This window comes from Ascaphus truei, chromosome 4 (genome assembly GCF_040206685.1).
Source record: "Ascaphus truei isolate aAscTru1 chromosome 4, aAscTru1.hap1, whole genome shotgun sequence".
NCBI lineage: Eukaryota > Metazoa > Chordata > Amphibia > Anura > Ascaphidae > Ascaphus > Ascaphus truei.
This window is the reverse complement of record NC_134486.1, coordinates 87,545,666-87,570,601: the sequence shown is the minus strand read 5'-3', so window position 1 is coordinate 87,570,601 and position 24,936 is coordinate 87,545,666. Positions and strand designations below refer to the sequence as shown.

Sequence of the window (24,936 nt, the reverse complement as noted above, 5' to 3'; positions counted from 1 at the left end):
CAACAAAATCCAGGTCATCAGGACAGGTTGAACCAGCCAATTTTTGAAGTGAAACTTCCTTAGTGGCACCTCATTAGAACTGGGGCAAAAATGGATTGTGGAGACAGAAATGAAACGGATGTGATGTCAGTGCTGGCAGTTGAGGCCGGGCTGTGTTCTGGCTCAGCCCAACCCCAACACTGACATCACACCCGCTCCACAAATCAGATGCGGCGGCAGCGATAGCCGCCGGCGCCGCTCCTAACGGCCGCTGCCCCCCCCACATGGCTGATGACATATGCGGCGGCGGCGGCGATAGCCGGCGGCGCCGCTCCTAACGCCCGCCATTCCCCCCGTACATCCGCTGCCAAGCCGCGCATGCTCAGTAATCATGGGGACTGGAGGAAAGCCACGCATGCGCAGAAGCGGTTGGCAGCGGCGCCGTTCCCCGCCCGCTGCCACGGCTGTTGACATGTGTTGCCGTTCCCCGTCTGCTGCCCGGGACAGCAGAGACCGCCCGACCGGGACAGCCCCCCACCCTTTCCTAACCCGAATGGGACCTCCCTCCCAGCCCACACATGGGCCCGCCTAACTTCCACTACCGCTGCCATGCCGCGCATGCGCAGAAGCGGCTGGCAGCGGCGCCATTCAGCCCTCCAGTGACGCGGGCGTTTGCGGGCCCCCCAGGAAGCGGTGGTACAAAAACCCGGGCGCAACCCGCGCGGACCCCCCCCCCCGGACCCCCCACACACTGATGGACCCCCCCGGACCCCCCACACACTGACGGACCCCCCCAAACACTGACTGACCCCCCCGGACCCCCCCACACACTGACAGACCCCCCCAGACCCCCACACACACACTGACTGACCCCCCCAGACCCCCACACACACTGACCCCCCCAGACCCCCACACACACTGACTGACCCCCCCCCCCAGACCCCCACACACACTGACTGACCCCCCAGAGACCCACACACACTGACTGACCCCCCCAGACCCCCACACACACTGACTGACCCCCCCAGACCCCCACACACACTGACTGACCCCCCTAGACCCCCAAACACACTGACTGACCACCCCAGACCCCCACACACACTGACTGACCCCCCAGAGACCCACACACACTGACTGAACCCCCCAGACCCCCACACACACTGACTGACCCCCCCCAGACCCCCACACACACTGACTGACCACCCCAGACCCCCACACACACTGACTGACCCCCCCAGACCCCCACACACACTGACTGACCACCCCAGACCCCCACACACACTGACTGACCCCCCAGAGACCCACACACACTGACTGAACCCCCCAGACCCCCACACACACTGACAGACCCCCACACACACTGCCTGACCCCCCCAGACCCCCACACACACTGCCTGACCCCCCCAGACCCCCACACACACTGACCCCCCCAGAGCCCCACACACACTGACTGACCCCCCCAAACCCCCACACACTCAGTCACACACACTCAGTCACACTCACACGCACACTCACAGTCACACGTACACTCAGTCACACTCACAGTCACACGCACACTCAGTCACACTCAGTCACACGCACACTCAGTCACACTCACAGTCAGACGCACACTCAGTCACACTCACAGTCAGACGCACACGCATAATCACATGCACAGTCAAACGCACACGCTCAGTCACACGCACACTCTCAGTCACACGCACACTCTCAGTCACACGCACACTCTCAGTCACACGCACACTCTCAGTCACACGCACACTGTCACACGCGGAATTCACACTTAGTGCAAATAGCTAATACAGGGGATGTGTGCCGAGAACGCGCATTCTAAGTCAAATTTATTTGCGTTTTGTCATTGAGATTGTATTTTGATTTTTAATTAAAACATCACCAACACCAACACAAATACAATTTCTGTGACAAAAGTCAAAGAAGTTTCACTTACTATGCGCGTGCACAGCACACACAGCTTTTTTTTTTTATACCGCCCTATTATCATGTCCCAGAATGCTTTGAGTTGAAGTAGAAAGCGTTAAACCAGCCAGTGTTTCCCAACCATAGCACCTCAGATTAACATAAAGGCTTTCCCACCGAGAAAGACATTACATTTACAATTCTGCTATTATTACCAAACGTGTAGGACCTGCATTATTGGCTATACCTTGACGTTTGGTATGCAGGCTTATAACGCTTTGGCCAAAGGGTTTAACTAAATAACCAAGTAATTATTATTATTTTTATTGAAGTATTTGAACTTTGTACTCATTACCATATATATGTTTTGTCAATTTGATGTAGCATTGGGCACCCCGTCTTTTGTTATTTACAATTACTGCTATTATTACCAAACGTGTAAATCATACATTGTGATAATCCGATATTTCAGGCTCAATTTGTCTCCCTTTTTATAGGGACATTAACTTCCTCGCTGCCATACATCGCAGTGATGGGTTAATAAATGGTGCTATTGCTAAACAAGTGGGTAATAAAATGTGCTATTGAGCTATAAATATAATGGAGCTGTAATTTAAGCTATTGATAAGCAAATGGGATGCATCAGCAAGTGGATCATACAAATAGCAAACAGCCCTTTTGAAGATGTCCTGATATTTAGCAAAGAATACAATAATTGTATTTCTTATTTCTCCTAGATAAAACCCTCTCTTCACAATGTATGTCTATGGAAGATGGAATACATCTCCCTGACTGGGACTTTTACATATTCTTAGGGGGAAAAAACACAATCCCTCTGCTGTGTCGGCGCTCGGCTAGTGCTGCCTGTGTATGGAGCTGCAGTGGAGCGGGATGGCGGCTCAGCCTCCTCCTCCCAAGCCCTGGGAGACTCGGCGGGTGTTTGGCGGCCTCCCCGCCTCCTCCTACCAGTAAGTGTCAGTGAGGGGGACACCGGGGGGCAGGAGGGGGCTTCTGGGAGCTGTGGGCCCTCAGCTATGGGGCACGTTGACTGAATGGGGTTGAAGTCCAAAAAGCAGCAACCCGTAGCTGCGGAGTCTGACGACAATGCCTACTAATTATTTGTGTGTGTGTGTGTGTATATGTGTGTATATTTGTGTGTAAAAATGAACACACACACACACATATTTTTATACATAGAGGGCGAGTGCTATGCAGAGATGTCCAACGACCAAACTCCTTTGGGGACTCTATAATACAATGTGACACTTTAATGGAGAATGTGTAGTGTTGATCAGTGCGGCTCCATGGTGGTCTATGAAACTGCTGATGCTAAAAGCAGCCAGTAATTACAGCCCAGTGAGCGCTGACAGGTCGGTGATTGGGATTGCTTGGGTAGGCCCCCAGGAAGTCCATAGGGCTTGGGTAATTCCGGTTGTTGTTGAGTATATGGTGTCAGACAGCACTAAGAAAGGGGGTAGGAAATATAGCCACTCATGTTATTTCCATGATCGAGCAGCTGATTTGGACTGTTATTAAACACGTGTCACTGCAAATCACAAGCACGGGGTTTGTATTTACACACAAGCTGCTACCGCCATGCAGCAAAGTAGTGCTAAGGTCACATGCTCAGCCTGCTCCCGCATAGGTATAAGCACCAATAAGGAAGCCTGCTCCCAAATTAACAACACTATGCACACAATGGAGAGCAGACACGGGCATCTAGTGTAAGGTTCAGTGGGACCTTTGTTGTTTACGTAAGACAAACAATGCCCTTTTATTATCCGGTGTAGTCCTCTGGAAGATACTACTGAGATTAAGGGGTTGACAGCCCTTAAAGGTTAACTGTGCCCTCATGCAGGGTAACTTCTCCCCCCCCCATGTGATACAGGATGATTTGGCAGAACAGTAACCCACTGTATGCATAGTGACCAGTGACATCACCACCACAGTATATATTGTGGGACAGAAGAGTCTAGAACTCGGGTTCCTGGGAGTAACAGGTGGGAGAGCCTCAGAGGTGATGTAAATATGTACAGTTTATATACAATGTATAAAGTTATGCCCCTGTTTGTTGTTTTGTAGTCAGGGAAAGTGTCCCCTCTAGATAGGGTCCGTAGCCACGATACCATAGGGGAAGCCTGTGTCCTATAGGGGCTGCCGTAGGTGTTCCAGGTGAAAGACAAAGCACCGCTGTAGACTCAAAGGAAAAAATGGTGTATATAGCGCTAAAAATACAATAAATGACAATATGGTGCAAGATAATAAACCACAATGTGAAATGTCATACAAATAATAACTAAATATGGTACGGCTGCCAGGAATAACTAACCCAAACACAGTTAGTGAAAAAGCACAGAAAGAAACACAATACAGACCGGCGCCTCAGTGTCCAAATGGAAAATATTAAGTGAGTCCAAAGATGTGCTGCAGTGTCCAATAAAAAGGTGATCCAGTCGTTAGACAGCAGGCTCCACAGCAGCAACCGTGGAATATAATGCAAGGGAGATAAAGGGAGAAATCATAGCGTGACACATTATGAACAAAACATATAACACACAGACATAAACATACATACACTTACAACAATGACAGATAGGCTGACTAATAAACAGAGATTTTATTCAATATACTAAAAATTCAGAGAACTAACAGAGCAGGACTAGGATCCGGTGTGTAAAAACCGGAATCCTACTTACAAGATTCCAGAGATAACAGGCAGTGGTGTAAAGTAGACCGCTGTAGACTCACAAACATAGAAGATGAGAGAAAACAAAAATAATCCCATTGTTAGTTTACCCTGGCAGTAGCTCTAGGACATAGGCTGAGGCCATTCTAGACGCGTGTGGCGTCGCTTGTGCCTGCAGCAAAGGCAATTTGTGGCTGAGGCTTGGTCATGACGTCGCAGAGCTGGTTTGCCTTCATTGGCTGAACCGCTCACGTGACCCGGCCGTCGCGTGACAAAATCGATTCATTTTGTTGTGTGAAAAATCAGCCGCGCCGTTGCCCCGTGCACGCGCACTCTATGGCCGTCCTCATTGAGGCACGAACATTTGTACGCACTGTAGCGATAAGCATGGACGTGGCCTTAATCAGAGCGGCTTTGCTGAGAGGCCCCCGTTGTGCCTTTATGAGAAGCCCACTATAAAGTACCGGGATATTGATCCCGAGGTAACGAAGCGTAGTTCACTGCTTAGTAAAGATTCCCTGTTATCTCAGCACCAGAATGCTACAGATGAGGTACGCAGGGCATTACTCCGGGATCCCACAGTACAGGATAGTAAGGGTAACCTAAGATGGGGCCCAAAGAATTCAAAGATGTACGGACGCTACTCGGAAGATGGCCACTTAAGGTAACAGTAAGGCCGCGCCTATAGTGGCGGCGACGTGACGTCGCCCGAAAACAAATGCATTGCCGCCGCTGCGTGGGCTTATAGTAAGCGCGAATGTGACGTCGCCGTCGTGAAAATTGGTAGCCGGCAAAATTTGATTTTTCAAGGGCTGTCGCCTCATGTGACGGCCCTTGAACCAATCAAATGCCCGTATACCCGCGCCGCCGCCGCCCAGCGAAATATAACTTTTGCCTGTGGTGACGGGTGCCGTCACCCGTTGTGTCGACATCGCCATTGATGGCACTATACGCGCGGCCTAACACGTACAGTATCAGTACCTCCCTAGCGCATGAGTGAGAGCTACCAAAGGGATAAAGATAATAGTACAAGCAGTGTGTGTGTGTGTGTGTATGTGTGTATATATATATATATATATATATATATATATATATATATATATATATATATATAATGCATGCACGCCAATATAGTATGGTACCCAAAAGCTAGCATATATACTATAATGTAATAGTAGCCAGCGGTGCTCCAGGGATAGGAATAGTATAAGAACAACAAAAAAAGATTCCCTAAGGGAGCACAGGGGTGTACCAAAAAAATAACACTTTTATTGAATACATAAAAACAGGGGAGAAAAAATAAAACTCCTCAAGGGACCAAGTTAGAAACACTGGGATGTACCATAGAATGATGGCCATGACCTAAAAATGAACACAGAAAAAGTATAAAGTCTGTAGTTCAAAATGCCTCCCCTTAATGATAATGAGCAAAGTAAATGTGAGCTAACGTAATGACAATTGAAACTCAAACATGCAGGGGAAAGGGGGCAAAACATACACAGATGTAATATGCTGCAAGCACACAGGAAAAACGGTATTAATAGACTGAAGGTGCTAAGAGCAGATCATAATTACTGATAGTAAAGAGTCAATGTTCAGACAAATTAAATCCTGTTGCAACGTATGAGTGATAGCTCAAAATGGTCAGTCCAGGTTTAAAACGAAGTCCATAATACATCACCGTTAAGTGTAGGCGGTAGGTGTGATACGCAGTTTTAAAGCAGAAGAGAGGGGTCCTCCAACCAGGCTCCCACTCCAACGCGTTTTGACGGCGGTCTTCTTCTGGGCGTTGGAGTGGGAGCCTGGTTGTGTACATCTTTACAGGATAGGTACATGTGTCACTAGGTAACTGTTGGAGGAACTTCGCAAGGTGCCACAGGACTGTGTGGAAGGGAGGGAGTAAATTATTTCTTCAACCATTTTCCTGCCTAGATGCAGTCTAATTTATGCTACATTTATGATGCATCCGGCTTCCTGTTTGACCTTTGATATTGCTGAACTATTGCATATATAAAAATAGTTATGTACGTGTTTATTACATCAAGTTTTTTTTTCACACCGGTGCAAATGTAAACACAATGGATTACTCCTGATAAAACAGCACTTATATAATTTATGGGTGGACAAAAATATATATTTTTAAAAAAACTTACGAGCCAGTCTGCATTTTTGGAAGTCAGAATTTGAAGGGAAAAAGCAGAGGGGGTTGGCTGTAATGTTATCCCCCCTCCCCCCTCACCCCCCATCATCTCCCTTTCAGCAGCCGTGTATTGCAAGCTCTTGGGAGCAGGGACTCCTTTTCCTAATGTTACTTTTGTCTCGAGCACTTATTCCCATTCTGTGTTACATTATTATGTTATGTGCATTACTGCTGTGAAGCGCTATGTACATGTTGCTATATAAAGTCATACATACATCTGATACACAGTGCAGTGACATAGATACGTGTGTGTGTGTGTGTGTGTGTGTGTGTGTGTGTGTGTGTGTGTGTGTGTGTGTGTGTGTGTGTGTGTGTGTGTGTGTGTGTGTGTGTCCAATATATTTTTCCTGTATGTCTATTTCCTATTTTTATAATTTAATAGTAAATTCACCCTGTGCCACAATTAATAGTCCCTGTAAATTAATGCCAGGTAAAATCTGTGTATGTTTAATATATCAAGAAAGGAGCCAACATGGTTTTGTACGGTATTGTCATATGTAAATATTACATTCCAATATATATTTATATCTACATGTAGACAGAGCAATTTGCACACACCCTCTATATGTGATTTAGATCTCAGATCTGCTTTATCTCGGTGTGTGTAAATACGTATATGTACAGTATATGTATATATAACACTGGGATCTGACTGCAAACTTACAATAGCTGCTGTATTTTAGCCTTACAATGTATTTAATGGGAATTCTAATAAAGCATTTCAGATCATACCTTGCAGCAATGTGTGGGAAAATAAACAAAGGGGGAGGGGTGCCACTTCAATCTCTTTAAGCTAATTAACCTAGAAGAGCAAAACGTTCCCACAGATACATGGGTAGGGTGGGTGCAGCACTGTGAACCCAAAGGAAAAACCTGCAGCAGAACAAGGGTAAAAGAGCTTTAACCCAAAAGAGTTCACTCTGGGAGCACACCTGTGGTGTAAAGCTTCACTATCATTAACTCATTAAAAACTAAATGATGTGTGTACAAAAACACTTAAAAATCAAGCTGATGCAACACAATACACAATATAAGGTCACAACCTCCCACTTGCGAGGGCAGCTGAGTGAGATTTGATAGTCAAGAAGAGCGTTTAACTACACTAGGATACTTCTTGCAGAGAGACAAATGTTTAACCTCAATGTGTTTGGATAAAGAATATAGATGAACCCAGCATGGAATGCCCAATCTGAAATAAATATTATCGTTTGATTTAAAGCAGTCAAAGTGTAATTATTTGTTGCTGCATTAGGCCACGCTTATAGTGCTGGCGACGCGACCGATGACGTCACCACTAGCAAAAGTTGTAATTAGATTTTTAGCGACGTCGCTGGCGACAAGGCCAGTGGCGTCACTAAGGGGGCGGGATGCGCAATTTGATTGTTTAGAGACAGTCACATGTGATGACTGTCTCTAAAAAATCAAATTTACCCGGCTTCAAAATTTTGTCGCGCTTACTATCAGCGCTTGCGACAGTCAATGTATTTGTTTCGGAGCGCCGTCTCAAGGCACTATAAGCGCAGGCTTAAGCTGCGCTTATAGTGCCTGGGGATGCGATGTCGCTCCGAAACAAATACATTGACTCTGTTGTAAGGGCGACGGAGCGACCAAATATTTTGAAGCCGGGTAAATTTGATTTTTTTTTTTTTAGAGAGAGAGAGTTGCCACATGTGACTCTAAACCAAATTGCGCAGCCCACCGCCTTAGTGACGTTACTGGCCTTGTCACCAGCGACGTCGCTAAAAATCTAATTACAACTTTGAGTGACGTCATCGGTCGCCAGCACTATAAGCGCGGCTTTAGCATGAAAGGGTACATGGTTCCTAGAAATAGTTTATGTCAGTGCTGTTTGTACCAAGAGCTCTGTGGGTAAGGATACAAGCACACAAAGTTGAGAAGATACTATAATTGGTGATTTTAGGAGCACTATAATTCTAATACACTGCTAAATGCTTCAGATACTGCTAATGTAGTATTTTGTGTTCTAATATGAGCCGCTGTGACTACTCAGAGTATTTCAGCAATATGATTACAAACACTAAGAGCCTGCTGGATACAGAATGCACTTGCCAGCAGACACTGGCTCAATAAACTACCGATGACTACATTTGAAATACCATCTTGCTAATCTCCCTTGCTGGTTGCTCCTTTTCACTTGCTTGTTAAGCCTGTTTATTGCCAGCCCCCCCTCCCCCATCAAGATCACATTTTCTGGTTCAAAAACGTATTCAATAGGAGTAGAAAAGTAGATTTAACAGCAGTTTTAACTTCTACAGTAGGAGGACAAGAGACAGTGTGATTTCCTGCTTTCTTTCTGTTGTTCTGCAGGTAATAAACATATGTAGTGTGCAGTCAGTGTGTGTGTCTGTGCGTCTCCCCTGTGGGCAGGCTAGAAGTGAGTGATGTGGAAGTGCTTGTGCCCATCTCATCAAGGTGATATAATAACTATATCCAGGGGTGTTGCCAGGACTGTGGGACATCTTGGTTTGTTGATGGATTATGCGCCACCAGAACTAGCTAGGACCACACACAGCACCGCGTGCCGCAGAGGTAACCTGACATTGCACCAATGCAGTCTGGTTATATTACGTGTCTAGTATAGTCAGGTTATACTCGGTGTCCATGTATATACTGCATACTGTATATAACCAGATGCCACTATACACTAACACAGGAGTGTGCAAACTGGGGGGCGGGGAGGACCGCGGCGACAGAGGAGGACGGCAGCGGGAGAAGATGACGGAGGACCACCAGAGCGGAGCAGGGTGGCAGAGGAGGATGGCCGGGGAGGAGTGCGCCCCGGCGGTCCGACCGAAAGTCTTCACTGACTTCCGTTGCCTGCCACTGCTACAATGCGGATTCTCCTCGGCCGTCGTCCTCTGCCGCCCTGCTTTGCTCCCACCGTCCAAGTCCTCTGCCGCCCCCTGTCCTCTTCTCCTGCCACCATGATCCTCAGCCACTGCCCTACTCCTCTCCCACGGTCCTCCTCCACCGAAGCCAGGTAGGCATTTTTGAGGGGGTGAGAGAGGTTAGAGGAGGAAGGGGCGAGAGAAAAAAATTTGCAATCAGTATTATCTTATACTACTACACTGGTTTATTTTAAAATGTTGAAAGTTGGAAGTATTTTTTTTAACGTATTTGTGTTCACATTTATATTGTATACCATCAAGTGGGGGTGAGGGGGGGGCGCCTGACAAATAACACGGATGAAAAGGGGGGCTCGGCATAAAAAGTTTGTTCACACCTACACTAACGCACAGTATAACCAGAGTACAAGTGGTAGGAAGAGGGGGAGAAGGGGGTGGGACGACAAAAGGGAGTAGGGGGCCTGTGAGGGACAAGTGGTGGGGGCAGGGAGTGACAAGTAGGGGGAAGTGGCAATGAGTGATCTTGTGCTCAATGTGTTGTGTTGAGAGCTCAACAGTGAGGCCGGCAGCTCAGAACAGCGACCCCACCACTCTAAACATCACAGGAAGAGGGGCTGTGACATCCTCTCCTAGTCCCTCCATGTCTCTGGGCTCAGACCTGCTCTCCAGAGCAAGTGTTGGTGAGGGAGTGACTCCGGCTTGCGTCCCCGCCCTAAAGCGTTGAGTTTTACTTACAGGTTTTCAGTGTCGCGATTTCCCAGTGAGGGATCAAATTACCTGGAGTCGGGAAATTTCTTGGGAAGTGGAAACACTGCATTTGTGGGAGGATGGGGTGTGGTTACCAAAGCTCTGTACTGATTGACTGTTCCCTGGGTGATGTCATTGCATTTTACTCAAGGGTTTCTGGGACTTGTAGTTTATCTCTGTAAATACTATACTATTGGAAGAGGCGCAGTACTACAACTCCCAGAAGGGCAGGGAAGGGACATCACATGACAAGCAGCAGTCTGGAACCGGGGCCAGGCGTGAATTTTTAGGCGCGTGGTCAGGATTTTTCCACCCCTGCTCGAGGTCAGGCAAATCGTCTCTCGGTTCATCTGGTAAGGTATTCAAATTTCCATGCACACCTGAATCTTCTGACATAGGATCAATTTTATATTATACCTAACTGTATTTATATTTTGTACTATATAATTATCTACACTATTATATTATTGTATTATTGCACTATTATGTAGCACAGTATAAAATAGTGTAGATAATTAAATATAATATAAAATATAAATACAGTTAGGTATAATATAAAATTGATCCCATGTCAGAAGATTCAATGTGCATGGAAATTTGCATACCTTACCAGAGGAACCCAGAGACGATTTGCGTGGCAAGGGTGGAAAACTCCCTCCTGGCGCCTGTTCCAGACTGCTGCTTGTCATGTGAAGTTCCTTCCCTGCCCCTCTGGGAGTTGTAGTACTGCGCCCTTATGAGGCTCCATAGGGTCAAAATCCTGATTTTGCATACAATAAAATGTGAGAGGTTTGATAACCACAGTCCAAAACTTTTCTTCTATTCTCATTCAGAAATTAGCACCTGTTCAATAGTTTTACCAGTGTCCTAAACCTTTCTTGCTTATATTTTCTTTTCCTCTTTTTATAGGTCGAGTGATTTGAGAACTAACATCCTGACAAGACCAGGACAGCCAACTCTTAGCAGGGTGCCACCTCCAGTCCTACCTAGACCATCTCAACAGACTAGAAGCAATGGAATTGGCACCTACCGACCAGCATATAGCTCCTTCTCCCCTGGGTTTGGCTCATATGGCAGTTCACTTTATGGAAGCTACAGTCCTTATGGCTATGGCGGTGGAATGGGGTATAACCGTTTCCAGACTGATGACGTGCCTCCCAGTAGGTTTGTCCGTCAAGCCGAGGAAAGCAGCAGGGGTGCCTTCCAGTCAATTGAAAGCATCGTCCATGCTTTTTCCTCAGTCAGTATGATGATGGATGCCACCTTCTCTGCCGTTTATAACAGCTTCAGGGCCGTGCTTGATGTAGCCAACCACTTTTCCAGAATGAAGGTACATTTCACAAACGTCTTTTCAGCTTTTGCACTAGTCCGGACAATCGGGTTCCTTTACAGGCGCCTGCAGAGACTGCTGGGTCTCCGGAAGAATTCTGAAACCGAGGACTTGTGGATGGAGAGTGCAGGGACAGTGGTCCGTAATGGCTCCGAGAATAACGTCACCAACTCTGCAAAGTCGTGGCCTATTTTCTTGTTCTTTGCAGTCATTCTTGGCGGCCCTTACCTCATTTGGAAGCTTTTGTCTACGTGCAACGAAGAAGTTAACGGTAAGTCACATCAAATGTCAGCCATCCATAGACATGTGGTGGATAGAAATGGTTGTGTGCATTACGGTTGATGCTCTTTTCCGTCTTTGAAGAAGATGTTCTTGGAGTATTGTCACCGGCTACATGCCACCATGCTCCTAATCTTGCTTCTGCAAACGGTGACAAGACCTCGATCTCATGATGACATGGAGTGAGTTTGACAACTGTGTGTGCAACTTTTAGAATTATCCATGCTAAGCAACTGATCGGAGATCTTGGCTTAGTCCGTTCCTATTGCTGTTTGTTATTTATTTGCGGCTTGTGATGCTCTTTGATGGAACAACGAGAAAGTTCCTCATAGATGTTTGCATTTAATGACATGCTGCTGAGGGAGAAGTTTGAGAAGCTACAAAAACCATTATGGAAAAGTTTTCCCATTTGGTCCATCGGTGAGAATGCTGTTGGCCTAGAGAAGCTATGTACCAAAGTCTCAACTGCAAAACTAACAAGATTAGTTTCCATTATCACTCCGATATAGGTTTTTGCACCGGTTTAGTAACAGGACCTCTAGATTTGTACAAGATCAGTGAGACTTTCAGTCCTACACACCAAACCAATTGAGCCAGTAATCATGATGAGGTTTGTGGAATTTAAATGCTTACTTTATGGTTTGTAAAGGAAAAAAATACTTTTTATACATTATTTTGGCGTGCTTTTCCCCCCCGCTGGGAGAGCAGGAAGTGCATGTTTCAAGACACAAACCTAGTACTGTATTTCCCAAAACGTTTGTTGGTCCTTAATCGCTCTATTTACTAAGCATTCTTTTCCCGTACGCCACCTAATAGCCCATTCATGGGAATTCCAGCACTGGAAGGGTTCTTACAGCAGCAGCTGGTCCTGTTCCTTATTTTCCTGTCATTGACATAGAAACATAGCAGATAAGAACCACTTGGCCCCATAGCTAAACATTTTGTGTTGCTTTTATCATGATTTTGCTTCTTGCCTTTCTGACCTCATACAAACACATTATAATGGTCACTTGTGATTCAGAGCTGTGACTTCTGATTCAGTATTCAGAGGAATATAGAAGATATTGCTGGGCATGGGGAGAAGCAAATACGTTTTCAGACCACCTGGACTGTTGCACGATAGGATATAATGGACAAATTGGTTGGATTGGATATCCAGGCTTTAGAAAAAAAACTTTCAAAGGTGGGGAGACACTTAAAGCTAAAAGTGACCTCCTTTGTGTGCCTGCTTCCATGGCTGAACCCAGAATCCTTTGCAGTTGTAATGTTTCACACCTGTTCTAGTCGGGCATGTTGTAACTGAACAAATTATGTAAATAACAATCTGCAGATTTCTAGCACATTGTAAGTTTAGCTGTTTTTTTTATGGTTGCTAAAATTAAATATAATGAATACTAAGACCATACAAAGTTCAGTTTTCTGCAGGGTATAGTGATTTTTACACATTTCTACAGATTTGTAATCTGTAAACCACCCCAATTTAAAAAAAAAAAAGTCCTGATGTCTTTTGGCGCCTCCTTATTTGTTGTTCACATGGGTAGTGCACAGTTTAATTGGCATTAATTTACTTTTACTTGAATAAACAGTATAATCTGCTCATCAGTGCTACTCACCTTTTGATCCCAATTGCTTTTCACAAGTGTAGTATCTTATTAGCGGGCTCCCCGGCTTGTTGTTGGTGTACGCTGGATGGCAGAGAGGGGGAAAAACAAATGGAGGCATTGATAGGTTTAGTTTGAGTGCAAGGACTTTATTAAAGACCTTTGGGGCATGTGTCACTCGTTCATTTACAAAAGCAAAATGCAAGCTATGCGCGGGGTAGAAATGGTGAGCGCACATTGGGATGGCCTCAGTAACACCTGGGCAGCAGCATCCATTGAGCAGATTTCTCATCAATTTGAAATAACTTAATTTATTCCATTCTGTGTTTAGAAAACACAAACTGGGCTAATGGAGAAGACGACCATGTGGTGGGAAGAGCAGAATATGACTTCACTGCAGCTTCTGAAGAAGAAATTTCTTTCCGTGCTGGAGATTTGCTTAATTTAGCTCCGAAAGGTAATTGTTTTTCTTATCCCCCATCTTTAGTGTTTGTTTAGCCATTGTGCACTGAAATAGTTACTACTGTATCTGTGCGTTTTTAGGAACACATTTCATTATACCCATTACACTGTATTTAGCAATGTAATCTGGTCATATTCTACTGTCTCTTTTTTCTTTCTTTCTGTGGCTTTTTTGGGAATATGAAACACAAAGTGAACATTTTACCTGTTGCACATACAGGGCTTTTTGTATTACTCTGTATGACATGAGTATCAGTAAAATAACAGAAATGAGATGTTGAACACAGGAATGTAATAGAAGACTATCCATAAAGGTTAATGTGGCACTAATAATAAGAGTTAGTACAGTATGGATAACCCTACGTTCTAGGAGAGAAGAGCTGCATTCCAAACCATTAGGCCCAGTCCTACAGGCGGACAGGCGCGTCGATGTGGCCACGTTTTGAAAATACAACAAATTTTATATTTTCAGGCGGCTGACGCGTGATGTCAGCGCACATGAACTGTTTCAGCCAATGAGGGCGAACCAGCTTCGTGATGCGTCTGCTACGCCCCCACCACGCGTTTACGATCTCCTGCAGCCAAGGTCACAAATCGCTTGGGCTGCAGGAGTGCGCGTGGTGGCGCGCTTGTTCTCACGCGACCGCGCAGGGACAGTAATCCCTGCCTTACAGGGCACTACGCAAGGGCAGGTGTGGCTTGCAGAGAGGTTGCAAATCTGCAACTTTACAATTGCCCTGTTTTTGGTACAATATATTAATATATACTTCACTGGGGTGTCTCCAGCGTGCCCACACACAAAATAGCATAGGCATGTTATAATTGCAATAAAGGGGGGGGGAAATGTTTACTAAATATACTAACATAAACAAAAGGGGGGAATCTTATTACAGTAGAATTGTAAGCGGGTAAACGAGGCCTTAGCCTTAAAGCAACACATGTGTTTTTCCTGACTGGGTCGCTCACTTTCCACAACCAATCACGACTTAGCCTTAAAGCAACAATATGACATTCCCACCCACCTTTATTTGTATATGTAAAGCATGTGACAATGTATCATTCTACATTCTTCCCTAAGCTTGCAATCGTTTGGTGCTTCTGTTATAAATCTGTAACAATCCTGAGTGTGTGCTTAACATAATAGCCGCCTTCTTTATTGTGCTGCAGTCAGTGAAATGCTGCAGCACAGTATGCAACATTATATTACACATTATTGTTACAGCTTTCAGAGTAATAGACTGTCTGCTGTTTGTAACCTAGCAACAGATCTGTTTGTGATACTTTGTTGCTAAAGCGCAGAGCTCAAAAAGGTGTGTGTGTGTGTGTGTGTGTGTGTGTGTGTGTGTGTGTGTGTGTGTGTGTGTGTGTGTGTGTGTGTGTGTGTGTGTGTGTGTGTGTGTGTGTGTGTGTGTGTGTGTGTGTGTACCAGTTACAATAGGGGAAGCAGACAGGACTTTCTAAATGGTTTCTGTAGCAACCAAACGATGATCAGTACATTAACATTTTTTATTTAAAATGGCATGGGCATGGGGAGTTAAAAAAAAAAAAAAAACTGACGAAAATATAGTATTATCTAATACTGTACTACAGAACTGATTTATTTAAATAAAAAAACATAGAATCTTTCACACATTTCTGCTTTAATTCTCTTAAAGTCCAAGTTACAGACTTGGGGGTGTTCCTTAATATCTCTTTGGCTAATGACGAGTACATATTTTTTTCTTCTTTCCTCAAAGCAGCCAAAAAAACTCAGACCTCGACTTCTGCCCCTTGTGCCTGCATGGGACCTAAACATTGTTTTGGAATCATTATCTTATGCTCTTTCAAACCATTACTTCAACTTTCTGATACATGGCTTGCCCTCAAAGCAGTATTCCTTAGAGCTATTACTTCAGCCAGAAGAATTGGGTAATGGCAGGCCTTATTTTAGGTTTCACCAGGATAAAATAGTTATGCTACCAGTGCCTCAATTCTACCTTAAGGTAGTTTCAATATAGTTGTCCCTTCATTCTGTCCAAATCCCAGATGTAGAAAATGGGAGCATTTGCATTGCGGAGATGTGGTTAGAACCTAAATTCATTACGTTGCTAATTCTCAGATTTATAGGAGTTCAGATCGATTATTTGTACTGTTCTCCAGTAACAGAAGAGGCTGTCTTGCCTCTATCTCTTTTTTTATCGCTAGATGGATCAAGCTATGTATCCAAGAGGCCTGTAAGCGTAGTAACCTGGATTGTCCATTAGTAATGGAGGCCCATTCTACTAGGGCCATTGCTACTTCATGGGCCAATAAGACCCATGGCTCATTAGAAGACCTATGTAAGGCTGTTACATTGTCTTCACAGAAACATTCATTAGATATAAGTTAGATGTCCCATCTGAGGAGGCTGGATTTGGAAGAAAGGTTTTGCAAGCCATCATTCCAGGCTCTTCCCACCCTTATATTCTGGGCGGCTTTGGTAGATCCCCATCCTGTGTACTTTCAAGGGGGACAATAGAGAGAGAGATACATTTCTTACAGTTATTTATCTTTCTCTGAATCCTTCCATGACACCCGAAGAGTTATTTTTTTGAAGATGGTATTTGTGCTCTATTATGTAATAGTTTGAGGAAAATCTTTGCAGCTTGGTTAAACGTATGACTGAGGATCTCAGGTGGGAGGAGCCTTTTTAATTTCTTTGCCAAGGTGGTCCTACAATGCAGTAGGAGAGAACATAAAGTCCTTTGTGTGTCATGGAAGGACTCCGAGAAAGATAAAGGTAAGAAATGTATACCTATACTCTGCCCACTCCCTGTGCTTTATACGCCTGGTAAAGTTGTCCCATGGCAGGTGAAAACACATTTCTGTTACAAGTTAAACTGCCTCTTAACAGGTATCCATCTGATGTTTGGAACTAAGCTCTGAGTGGCATTAGATCTATAATAGTGAAACGCTCCTATTGGCTGACCCTGGCATCCATGTTGTTTTTCTAGGCAAGTATTCTGGTACAGGAGATATGAAAGTGGAACCTTTTCAATGTCCTAATGATGTACCTGGTACCAACAGAGCTGCTGAAGTGATCAGATGACTGCAAATGTCAGAGGTCTTGTGGCAGTCTGGTGCTGCCGGACCTCCGGTACTGAAAAGGTTAATATTTCAGGAACAAGTGGATCCCGTGTTCAGATTAAAAAAATAATAATGACAGTTAGGAGGCATTGCTGCTTTAAAACTTCATAGTAAATACGTCAATTATGTGGTTTTTTTTGTTCTGCTTTCAGAGCAACAACCCAAAATACGGGGTTGGCTATTGGGAAGCCTGGATGGGCAAACGACGGGATGTGTGCCAGCCAACTACGTCAAAATCCTTGGGAAGAGGAGAGGGAGGAAAACGGCAGATCTGGAAAAAAGGCAGGAGCAGCAGGTTTTCCCGACTACCTCGTTCGTGCAGGAAGCCACGCCCGTCTCCACGCTGGAGGAGCAGGAAGCTGCCTTTGAGTCGGTTTTTGTGGAAACAAACAAGGCATCATGCGATGTTAACACAAGCACAACCTGCGGAGAAGTGTTTGATCTTTAATGAGCTTCACAGCCAGGGGAGCCTGAAACACACTGCAATGCACTGCGGGCCTCCCTGGCAGTGAAGGGTTAAGAGCTCCCCCATCTACCTGCTAATACTAAACATACTGCTACACAATGGGTTGGTGACAGTAACCACATACAACCACTTCAATGTTGCAATCCCATTGAGCAACATAGTGTGGACTTGCAATTGTTGATTCATGTAACATTTTCTCTGCCACTTTTTGGAGGCGGTTTCATGAGTTTGAGTGTGTTCAATGGCTTTGCAAATGTAGAAACAGGCACAAAACACTTTCAGTACAAACTGCTTTTTCTATGTGCTAGTTCGGGGCCTATACCTATCCAAAGGAGGGAGGAGTGGGTAGTAGGATACTGTTTTGTTTGACCAAGAGTTAGTTGACAAGTTACAAGCTTCCAAACCAGATAGGGTTTTTCATCTGGTATGGCAGAAGTCCAGAAATATTGTGTGTGTGTGATCCACACATCAATGTTTCCGCACGCTGTGGAGCCTTTCTTAAGGCAGCGAGACGATGTGTTGAGTGGATTATAATAAACCTCCTTTTGGGTGAGTGCCTGTTATTATACTGTACAGTATTTTATCTTGTACACATACACTATTGTAGAGGGATAGTATCGAGTTACAATTGATATGGAGACGATGTGAGCTATTATGAACGGGTGGATGCTGACTGGCAAGTGTAAAAATTAACAGAGGAGTCATAATATATTGATATATTGTTGTTATAGCGATAGACAAGAAACACGAGTAAGGCCAGGTCCCCAGTGGCCGCTACGTTGTCCGCACGGCACACATTTCACATATGCCGACTGGGGCCTGCCCCATATAGGGCTATGTGTGCGCGCACAAGCCGTAATGCGCGACCGCCTTGGCCAAAATACAAGATTCTTGTCTTTGGGCGCGGCGGCCGAGCCTTGGCAGCGGTTCAGCCAATGAGGGCGAACCAGCCGCGTGATGTCATGGCGGTGCCCCCGCCACACGCGTTACTAGATGCCATCTCTCTATTTCTGTACTGTTCCCTCACCTGATGAAGAATCCTGTGTGGGTTGAAAGCTTGTAGCTTATCAACCATCTCTTGCTGTAATAAAAAGTATCATGCTACCGGCTCCTTCTCCCTCTCGTTACGTTTACTACAGGGAAGAAAGGACCAACACGGCCCAGCCTTCTTTCTCACAAAATAGGAGCGTGATCTGCAGCGCTAAGTAACTCACATTGACCGATTAATACTTTAATGTTACACATCAATACTGCTGGATCATTTCATAAAGACAAAGGAAAGGCAATTTATACATTTTATTGTCAGATGGTGTAAGCCTCGAAGATGGGCACCCATTATGTTTGATGTCCAGTGGTTCTAACAGTTGCAACCCGCCTAGCCAATTCCAATAAAGGAGCAATTACCAGTCTTACTTTATTATGTAGGGTACTCTGTATATGTGCATGTTCATTTTCAGTGTGAAGAATATTTTTCAGCATGCACGTCTCAATTTTAAAATGGTAAAATGCCACCCTTCTATGAAGGCATTTTGACATCTTTATTGCGGAAAAGAGTTTGCAGGCCACTGCGTCAATGTAGAAATACAATATATTGTATTTTTAACAAGAAGATATATTTCAGCAAGCAAGGCAGCATTAGAAACCTTGATGCCATTAATCACTCATATGAACGACCTAATGCTTAGGAAGCTGACATTTCGTTTTTGAACTCTCTCATACAATATTAGACATAGTTCTGGATGTTGGTTAGGCGTATACATGCATTAAAGATTATAGCCTTTGTGGTTACGATGATTATAACAGAAGTGTGTTTTTATATGTATCTACAAGTATTACAGGGCCCTGTATTGGAAAATTAGGCTTCCATCTTAAGAAGCCTGTACTTGTAGTTATAAAATAAATGTGATGTGTGTTTTTTTTCTCAATGTTTGAATACACTTGAAATGTCATAGATGGTTAATGGGAGACATATCTGAAAGATTCTTTATATGTATTTGCATTAAAAAAAATATACTGTCCTAACTAAAATCAGATTTGAACATTTTCAGCATCTGTAACTAACTGTTAAATTATTTTAATGCATTTTGTGACAAATATTGCATTAAACAACCTTATTTTGTGATGACTGGAGTTGTTTAGTTTATCAAATAGGTTGTTCCTTGACGATAATGTAATTGGAAATAATTTTGCCACATTTGTTTGACAGTACATATTTAATTTGATCTTTTGGGGGCATGCAAAAAAAGAGATTATTTGTAGATAGTGAAGCTTCACATGAGGAATTGCACCTTATTTAATTGCATATCTAACACCAATTGGTAAATAAGGTACTTGCAATGGCCTCAATATTTAGACCTACTGATTGTTTTGGAATCTTGTGTTTTTTTTTCATAACTATTTCTTTTAGATAAAACAACTTTAGTTGCTCATAACATTTTAAATGATACCCTGATGGCAATATATATATATTGCAAAACACTCTCCGGTGTTCTAATTTATTAAACTCGTTTTTTTTGGTTATAAAATTGAACTAGAGGTTCTACAGAGCTGAACTATGTCAATTTCTGGGGAAACCCGGTTTCCGGAGATACCTTCGTAGGGGTGCCAGTATCTCTACAGATACTTGCTCCGATGGGGTTTGTTGGGCCTTACATAATGGCAGCTTAAATGTCCCATGGGCCAATAGGAAGCTGTGACGTCATCCTTTGCGGCTTCCTATTGGTCCAAGTGACGAGGGTCTTTTAAACATGGAGATACCAGCAATCCATACAGAGGTAACTGTCTCTCGAAACGGGGTCCCCGAAGCTGAAGTTAATGTAGTTCAGCTCCAGAGACGCCCCTGGTTCAATCCTAAAATAAAAAACAAAATGGAACCTGCAGTGTTGCTTTAACCAACCATTGTGTAGTTAACATATTTACTTTTTTTCCCTGTATTGTTGTGACCCTCGCATGGAAAAGCATTATTTCAAAAGAAACATTTAGAATCAACTCCACCAGTTGAGTACATTTGAATCATATTTGAAAGTAATTTTTTATTTAATTGTTCAGTTTTAAGATCGGAGTGGATATCCACCTGCTTCACAACATATTGAATAAGTACCATAATGTAAATACCTTCATGAACAGGTTAACACTTTCTGCTGTATTTACCTAGGTACTGTACTTTGCAACATTATCGCATGCATTATGTTGATGTTATAATTTTATAAGACTCGAATGTGATCTCAGCGGATAATATGACTCAGCCACTGTAAATACCATGTATGCATATCTAAAATCTGTAAAAAGATATTTCTGATGATCTAAAAATGTTCTATTTTAGTAAAAGCAATAATTGGTTGTATGCAATAAACATTAAAGTTTAGTCATTTTTTTTTTTTTTTGCTTACAGCTTTGTTCATGTTGTTTTGGTGCCAGATGTTTCTGATTCAATACATCAAAGCAATTTCAATATGCAATACGCATAATCTTTACCACCTACAAAGTCAAGATAAAAACTACTGCGCATACAAAAAAAATTTGGTTATCTGAAGAAAACGGTCATCTTGCATAGAATATACTGAAACTCACACTTTTCTTGAAATTGTTATAAGTTTTGTACAGACAAGTGGTTTTCATGACATTCATAAAAAAAAAAAAAAAACTTCCCACAAATAAGAACTGGAAATATTAACGTTGACTCTCGCCAAGTCTGGCACGCTTCATCCCAATACAATTTGTGATCAAATGTTTATGTTGGGTGTAAGCAGACACATACTCTGGTTCTGAGATGCTCCAATTGTTTGTGTAGTGATCACAGGTCTGGACTCCACCCCAACGCCAGAAACAGACAAATTCCTCCTCTTAGCTTCGAGTCCTTTCCAGGCTTGATCAGCTGCCATCCCTCTATAACTGGATGATGTACTGGGTATGCACAAGGGCCATGTGGGTACCAGTCCCTATGCTATTCTCACAGGGGCACCCAAAGGATTGTTATATAGTTCAAAGAATGTGAAGCACAACCCATTTATCATTCTACAATTACATCATTAAAGATGCAATTCTTTCTTCCTTCTGAATATATATCTTATGGTCTGATACATTCCTTGTTTACCAAACCGAAAGTAAGCTAGCAGTTATGACTTTTTACTTTAAAATAGCATTGATTCTTTTACATAAACAGGAGGACAACAAAATCTTGTTTGATACAGGACTGCTGTGGATGATCAAAAGCTGTACATACACACGTATGTACGTACATATATACATATATATATATATATATATATATATATATATATATATATATATATATACACAATCACAGCACCAATATGATAAGTATTGAAGAGGTTAATGTTAACTAACTAGATACACAGATGCAGTGGCTAGTGACCTAAATACAGAGCAATTGCAAGACAAAACAGACACACAAACAAATAACGTATAAGACAAGGAAAGAGGAGCAGGAATGGGAATAGGGAAACAAAAGGAAAAAAACACAAGGAAGGGAAAGCCAAAAGAATAAATGAAATAAAATCTTAAACAAATAATAACACTGGAACACCCGAGCAGCTATCCACAGGAAACAGCCACCTTCCACAATTCTTCTACAAGACAAAGAGGGACAGCATGGGCTCCATAGTGTAAATAGTTAAGGCTTTATTAATCACAGGCTAAACTCAGTTCACTCACAGCATTGAGGTAGGACATGCGCATTGAACAAGAACACCCGTCATCCGTGGTATCTCCGTCAGTCAGGAACTGAAGTCTAGTGGCTGCATACGTGTAAGTCTCTCTCTATTATATTTTAGATATAGATATAGATGCAGTTTTATTTAAGTTCATTTTGGGCGCAAGGAAACTGCAGCTGAACGGAGCCTGACCGCAGCCCGATCATGGCATCCCCACGCCCAAAACCGAGTACACAGCGGGGTTCCCTGCTTCTGAATGGGACTCACGCAGTGTTAATCCTACCTGGTTGCACCAGTCTGAAATGAATGCGGTTCAGCTGAGGAGACCCCCTGCTACAATCCTATATTATCATAAAAATAATGAGATCGGCTGTAGGAGCTGTGCGGGGAGATAGAGGGACCGCTTCTCTCTTCGCATCCCTTCCAGATTGATAGTGGCCTGGTACGTTTAATGCAGTGGGAGTCCTTTTTAGAAGCAGAAGCCCCCACAGCGTTAATGTTTATGGGAAATTCCCCCTGTGCTGGGCAGTGGTTCACCCGCTCCAAGTGACGCGCAGGGAACTCAGGAAAAGGATCATCACTCGGGGGCTTTGCAGTAAAAAAATATGAAGGTTTATTTCACATTACATATTAATGTTTTAAACCCTTGGGAATCTTGGTCAAGATTACAAACTCACAGACCTACAAACCTTTATATACCCAGTAAAGGGTGCTTGTAAAAAAAATGGGCTAGCAAAAAGGGGGACGGGAAGAGAGACGAGTACCCAAACAACCCAACGTGATGGGCACCAAGAAAGAAATAAAAACAAAATCAGTGAATGTGGTGGGGACTGTTGGCAGAGCGTGTCGTTACTGGCATGGAACCAAATCTATTGTAGAAGGTAATAGAGCTAAGGGGAACAACGTGACAAGTGACAACTACATGTCTTGGCAACAATGTGTATCAAACATCGGAATAGAAAAATGTTTGTTGTGAAACTGGTTAGTTTAGAGCTAATAGAAGAGCCAGACATAAGAGTAATATGAAGTGCAAAGCAAACTGAAAAATTAATTGGGGTTGCTTAAGCATATTGCCGTGTCTCTACATTAGGGATCAGGTGTACCAATATAGGCTCAGCTTAGCACCCTTTAGTGAATCTGGGGCAAAGTGTGCTTCAGGGCAGAGCCAGTAGGACAGGCCACAGTGATCAGTGTTAATTTAAAGCCTCTGAGTACCACCTCGTCTTGAGTTTGAGGGGATTGCACCTTTTAAATAATTGTATTTCTACAATAAAATAATGGTTTCATTTACATATGGCTTGCTGTATTACCGCAATCAATGGACCATACCATGGACCGCATCGGAGGCAGAATTGTCAATCACTGCTCTGCTTTGTGAAGCCGCAATTCACAGAGCCTTGCATAGCACCATACATACACACCACTTGTCACCCTTGTTCCTTGACAAAGCGTAGACTGCTTAACATCATATTGAATAGGGGCCAATGTAAGGAATAAAAATGGCAAAATTATATTTATTTGCTTTGTAACCTACACAAGAATTATCCATCCTTCCCTCCCCCCACCAAACAATGGAAGGCATCTTTCTCTCAATCTAGCATTTGTCCAGCAATAAGCAATATCAACATTTACTATACAATCCAGACTGGTATTTAACATTTACATTAAAGTGTAACAAAAACAAAAAGGCCGGTAATAAAAAGAAAATATTTTAAATTAATTAGTAAGTTTATATATTGAAGCATATATAAATCAAGCAAAAAAGCACTAGGCACACCTGTGAAATGATCTAGCATGTATTGGGCAAGTGCACACTTCATAATAGAGATATAAACATACATTACTAAACATACATTACCCAAACCATGGTCTAGCGTAAATAAAGAGGCCAAACATTGCGTAGTGTGGAATCAAAAAGTAAGTGTTTTGCTCCCTTACAACGGGATCTTCATCATCAGGGAAGTGAGATATATATATATAAATATATATATCTAACAGTGAACATGGTGGTGACAACAAAAACCGGAGTGGCTTAGATGACGATCATACTGCAGATATATCTATTTCATGGTCAAGTATCAAATGACAATGACACAATCCAGGCGTGAGAAAGGGCAATCTTGTCTTCAGTGTAAGGTAATGGAGCCTGCATCCTTTCCTTAATATTCCTGCTGTCCTTGTTCACAAGCAAGGGCTGTAAATTTACCTTTTAAAAGAAGATGACGCACCATTACATTGTTTGTACATAATTTTTTTAAGAAACAAACCTAGGTGAGTTTTGATTTTAGCGATTTAGGCAAATGCTTATTGGTGCTATAAAGAAATGTGTAAGATACATTTCCACGTGTATGTATATGTCTAATAGACATAACGTCTAAATGTACTAAATATAAACAAAATTGTCATACATTACAAACATTACCTGCAAAAAGTATAAGAAACTTGAAGCACAAAACCCTTCTACCATGGGGTCCTCCCGGTTCCAATGATATTTACCTTTTGGGAAATCAATATGGCTGCCATCCAGGCCTCACTCCTAGGAGTGATGACACAGTGGCTGCTTTATTGGACTACCCCAGTGGCCATCTTTAATTTTACTTTCATTTTACCGGCACCTAAAATGGTAA

At 43.2% G+C, this 24,936-nt stretch overlaps 2 protein-coding genes across 5 annotated transcripts in view; one reads left to right on the top strand and one right to left on the bottom strand.

The window, feature by feature from the left end:
- The first annotated feature begins 2,715 nt into the window (after positions 1-2,715).
- PEX13 (peroxisomal biogenesis factor 13) lies at positions 2,716-21,014 on the top strand. Its single transcript, XM_075596178.1, has 4 exons — positions 2,716-2,861; positions 11,303-11,994; positions 13,935-14,060; positions 17,323-21,014. Exons 1-4 carry the CDS (start codon positions 2,764-2,766, stop codon positions 17,616-17,618), a joined length of 1,212 nt encoding a protein of 403 aa, XP_075452293.1. The 5' UTR covers positions 2,716-2,763; the 3' UTR covers positions 17,619-21,014.
- Positions 20,224-24,936, bottom strand: part of LOC142492929 (uncharacterized) — a 19,428-nt gene continuing 14,715 nt past the window's right edge. For all 4 annotated transcript variants that reach the window (XM_075596180.1, XM_075596181.1, XM_075596183.1 and 1 more), the window contains exon 8: positions 20,224-24,515. The gene's annotated coding sequence lies outside the window, so the exon portion shown is untranslated. The remainder of the gene's footprint in view (positions 24,516-24,936) is intronic.

Excerpts from the sequence above, each read along its gene's own strand:
- PEX13 (XM_075596178.1), top strand. The coding sequence starts at position 2,764 with ATGGAGCTGCAGTGGAGCGGGATGGCGGCTCAGCCTCCTCCTCCCAAG. Across the intron at positions 2,862-11,302 it reads CTCCCCGCCTCCTCCTACCA|GTCGAGTGATTTGAGAACTA; the intron begins GTAAGTGTCAGT and ends CTCTTTTTATAG. Across the intron at positions 14,061-17,322 it reads GCTTAATTTAGCTCCGAAAG|AGCAACAACCCAAAATACGG; the intron begins GTAATTGTTTTT and ends TTCTGCTTTCAG.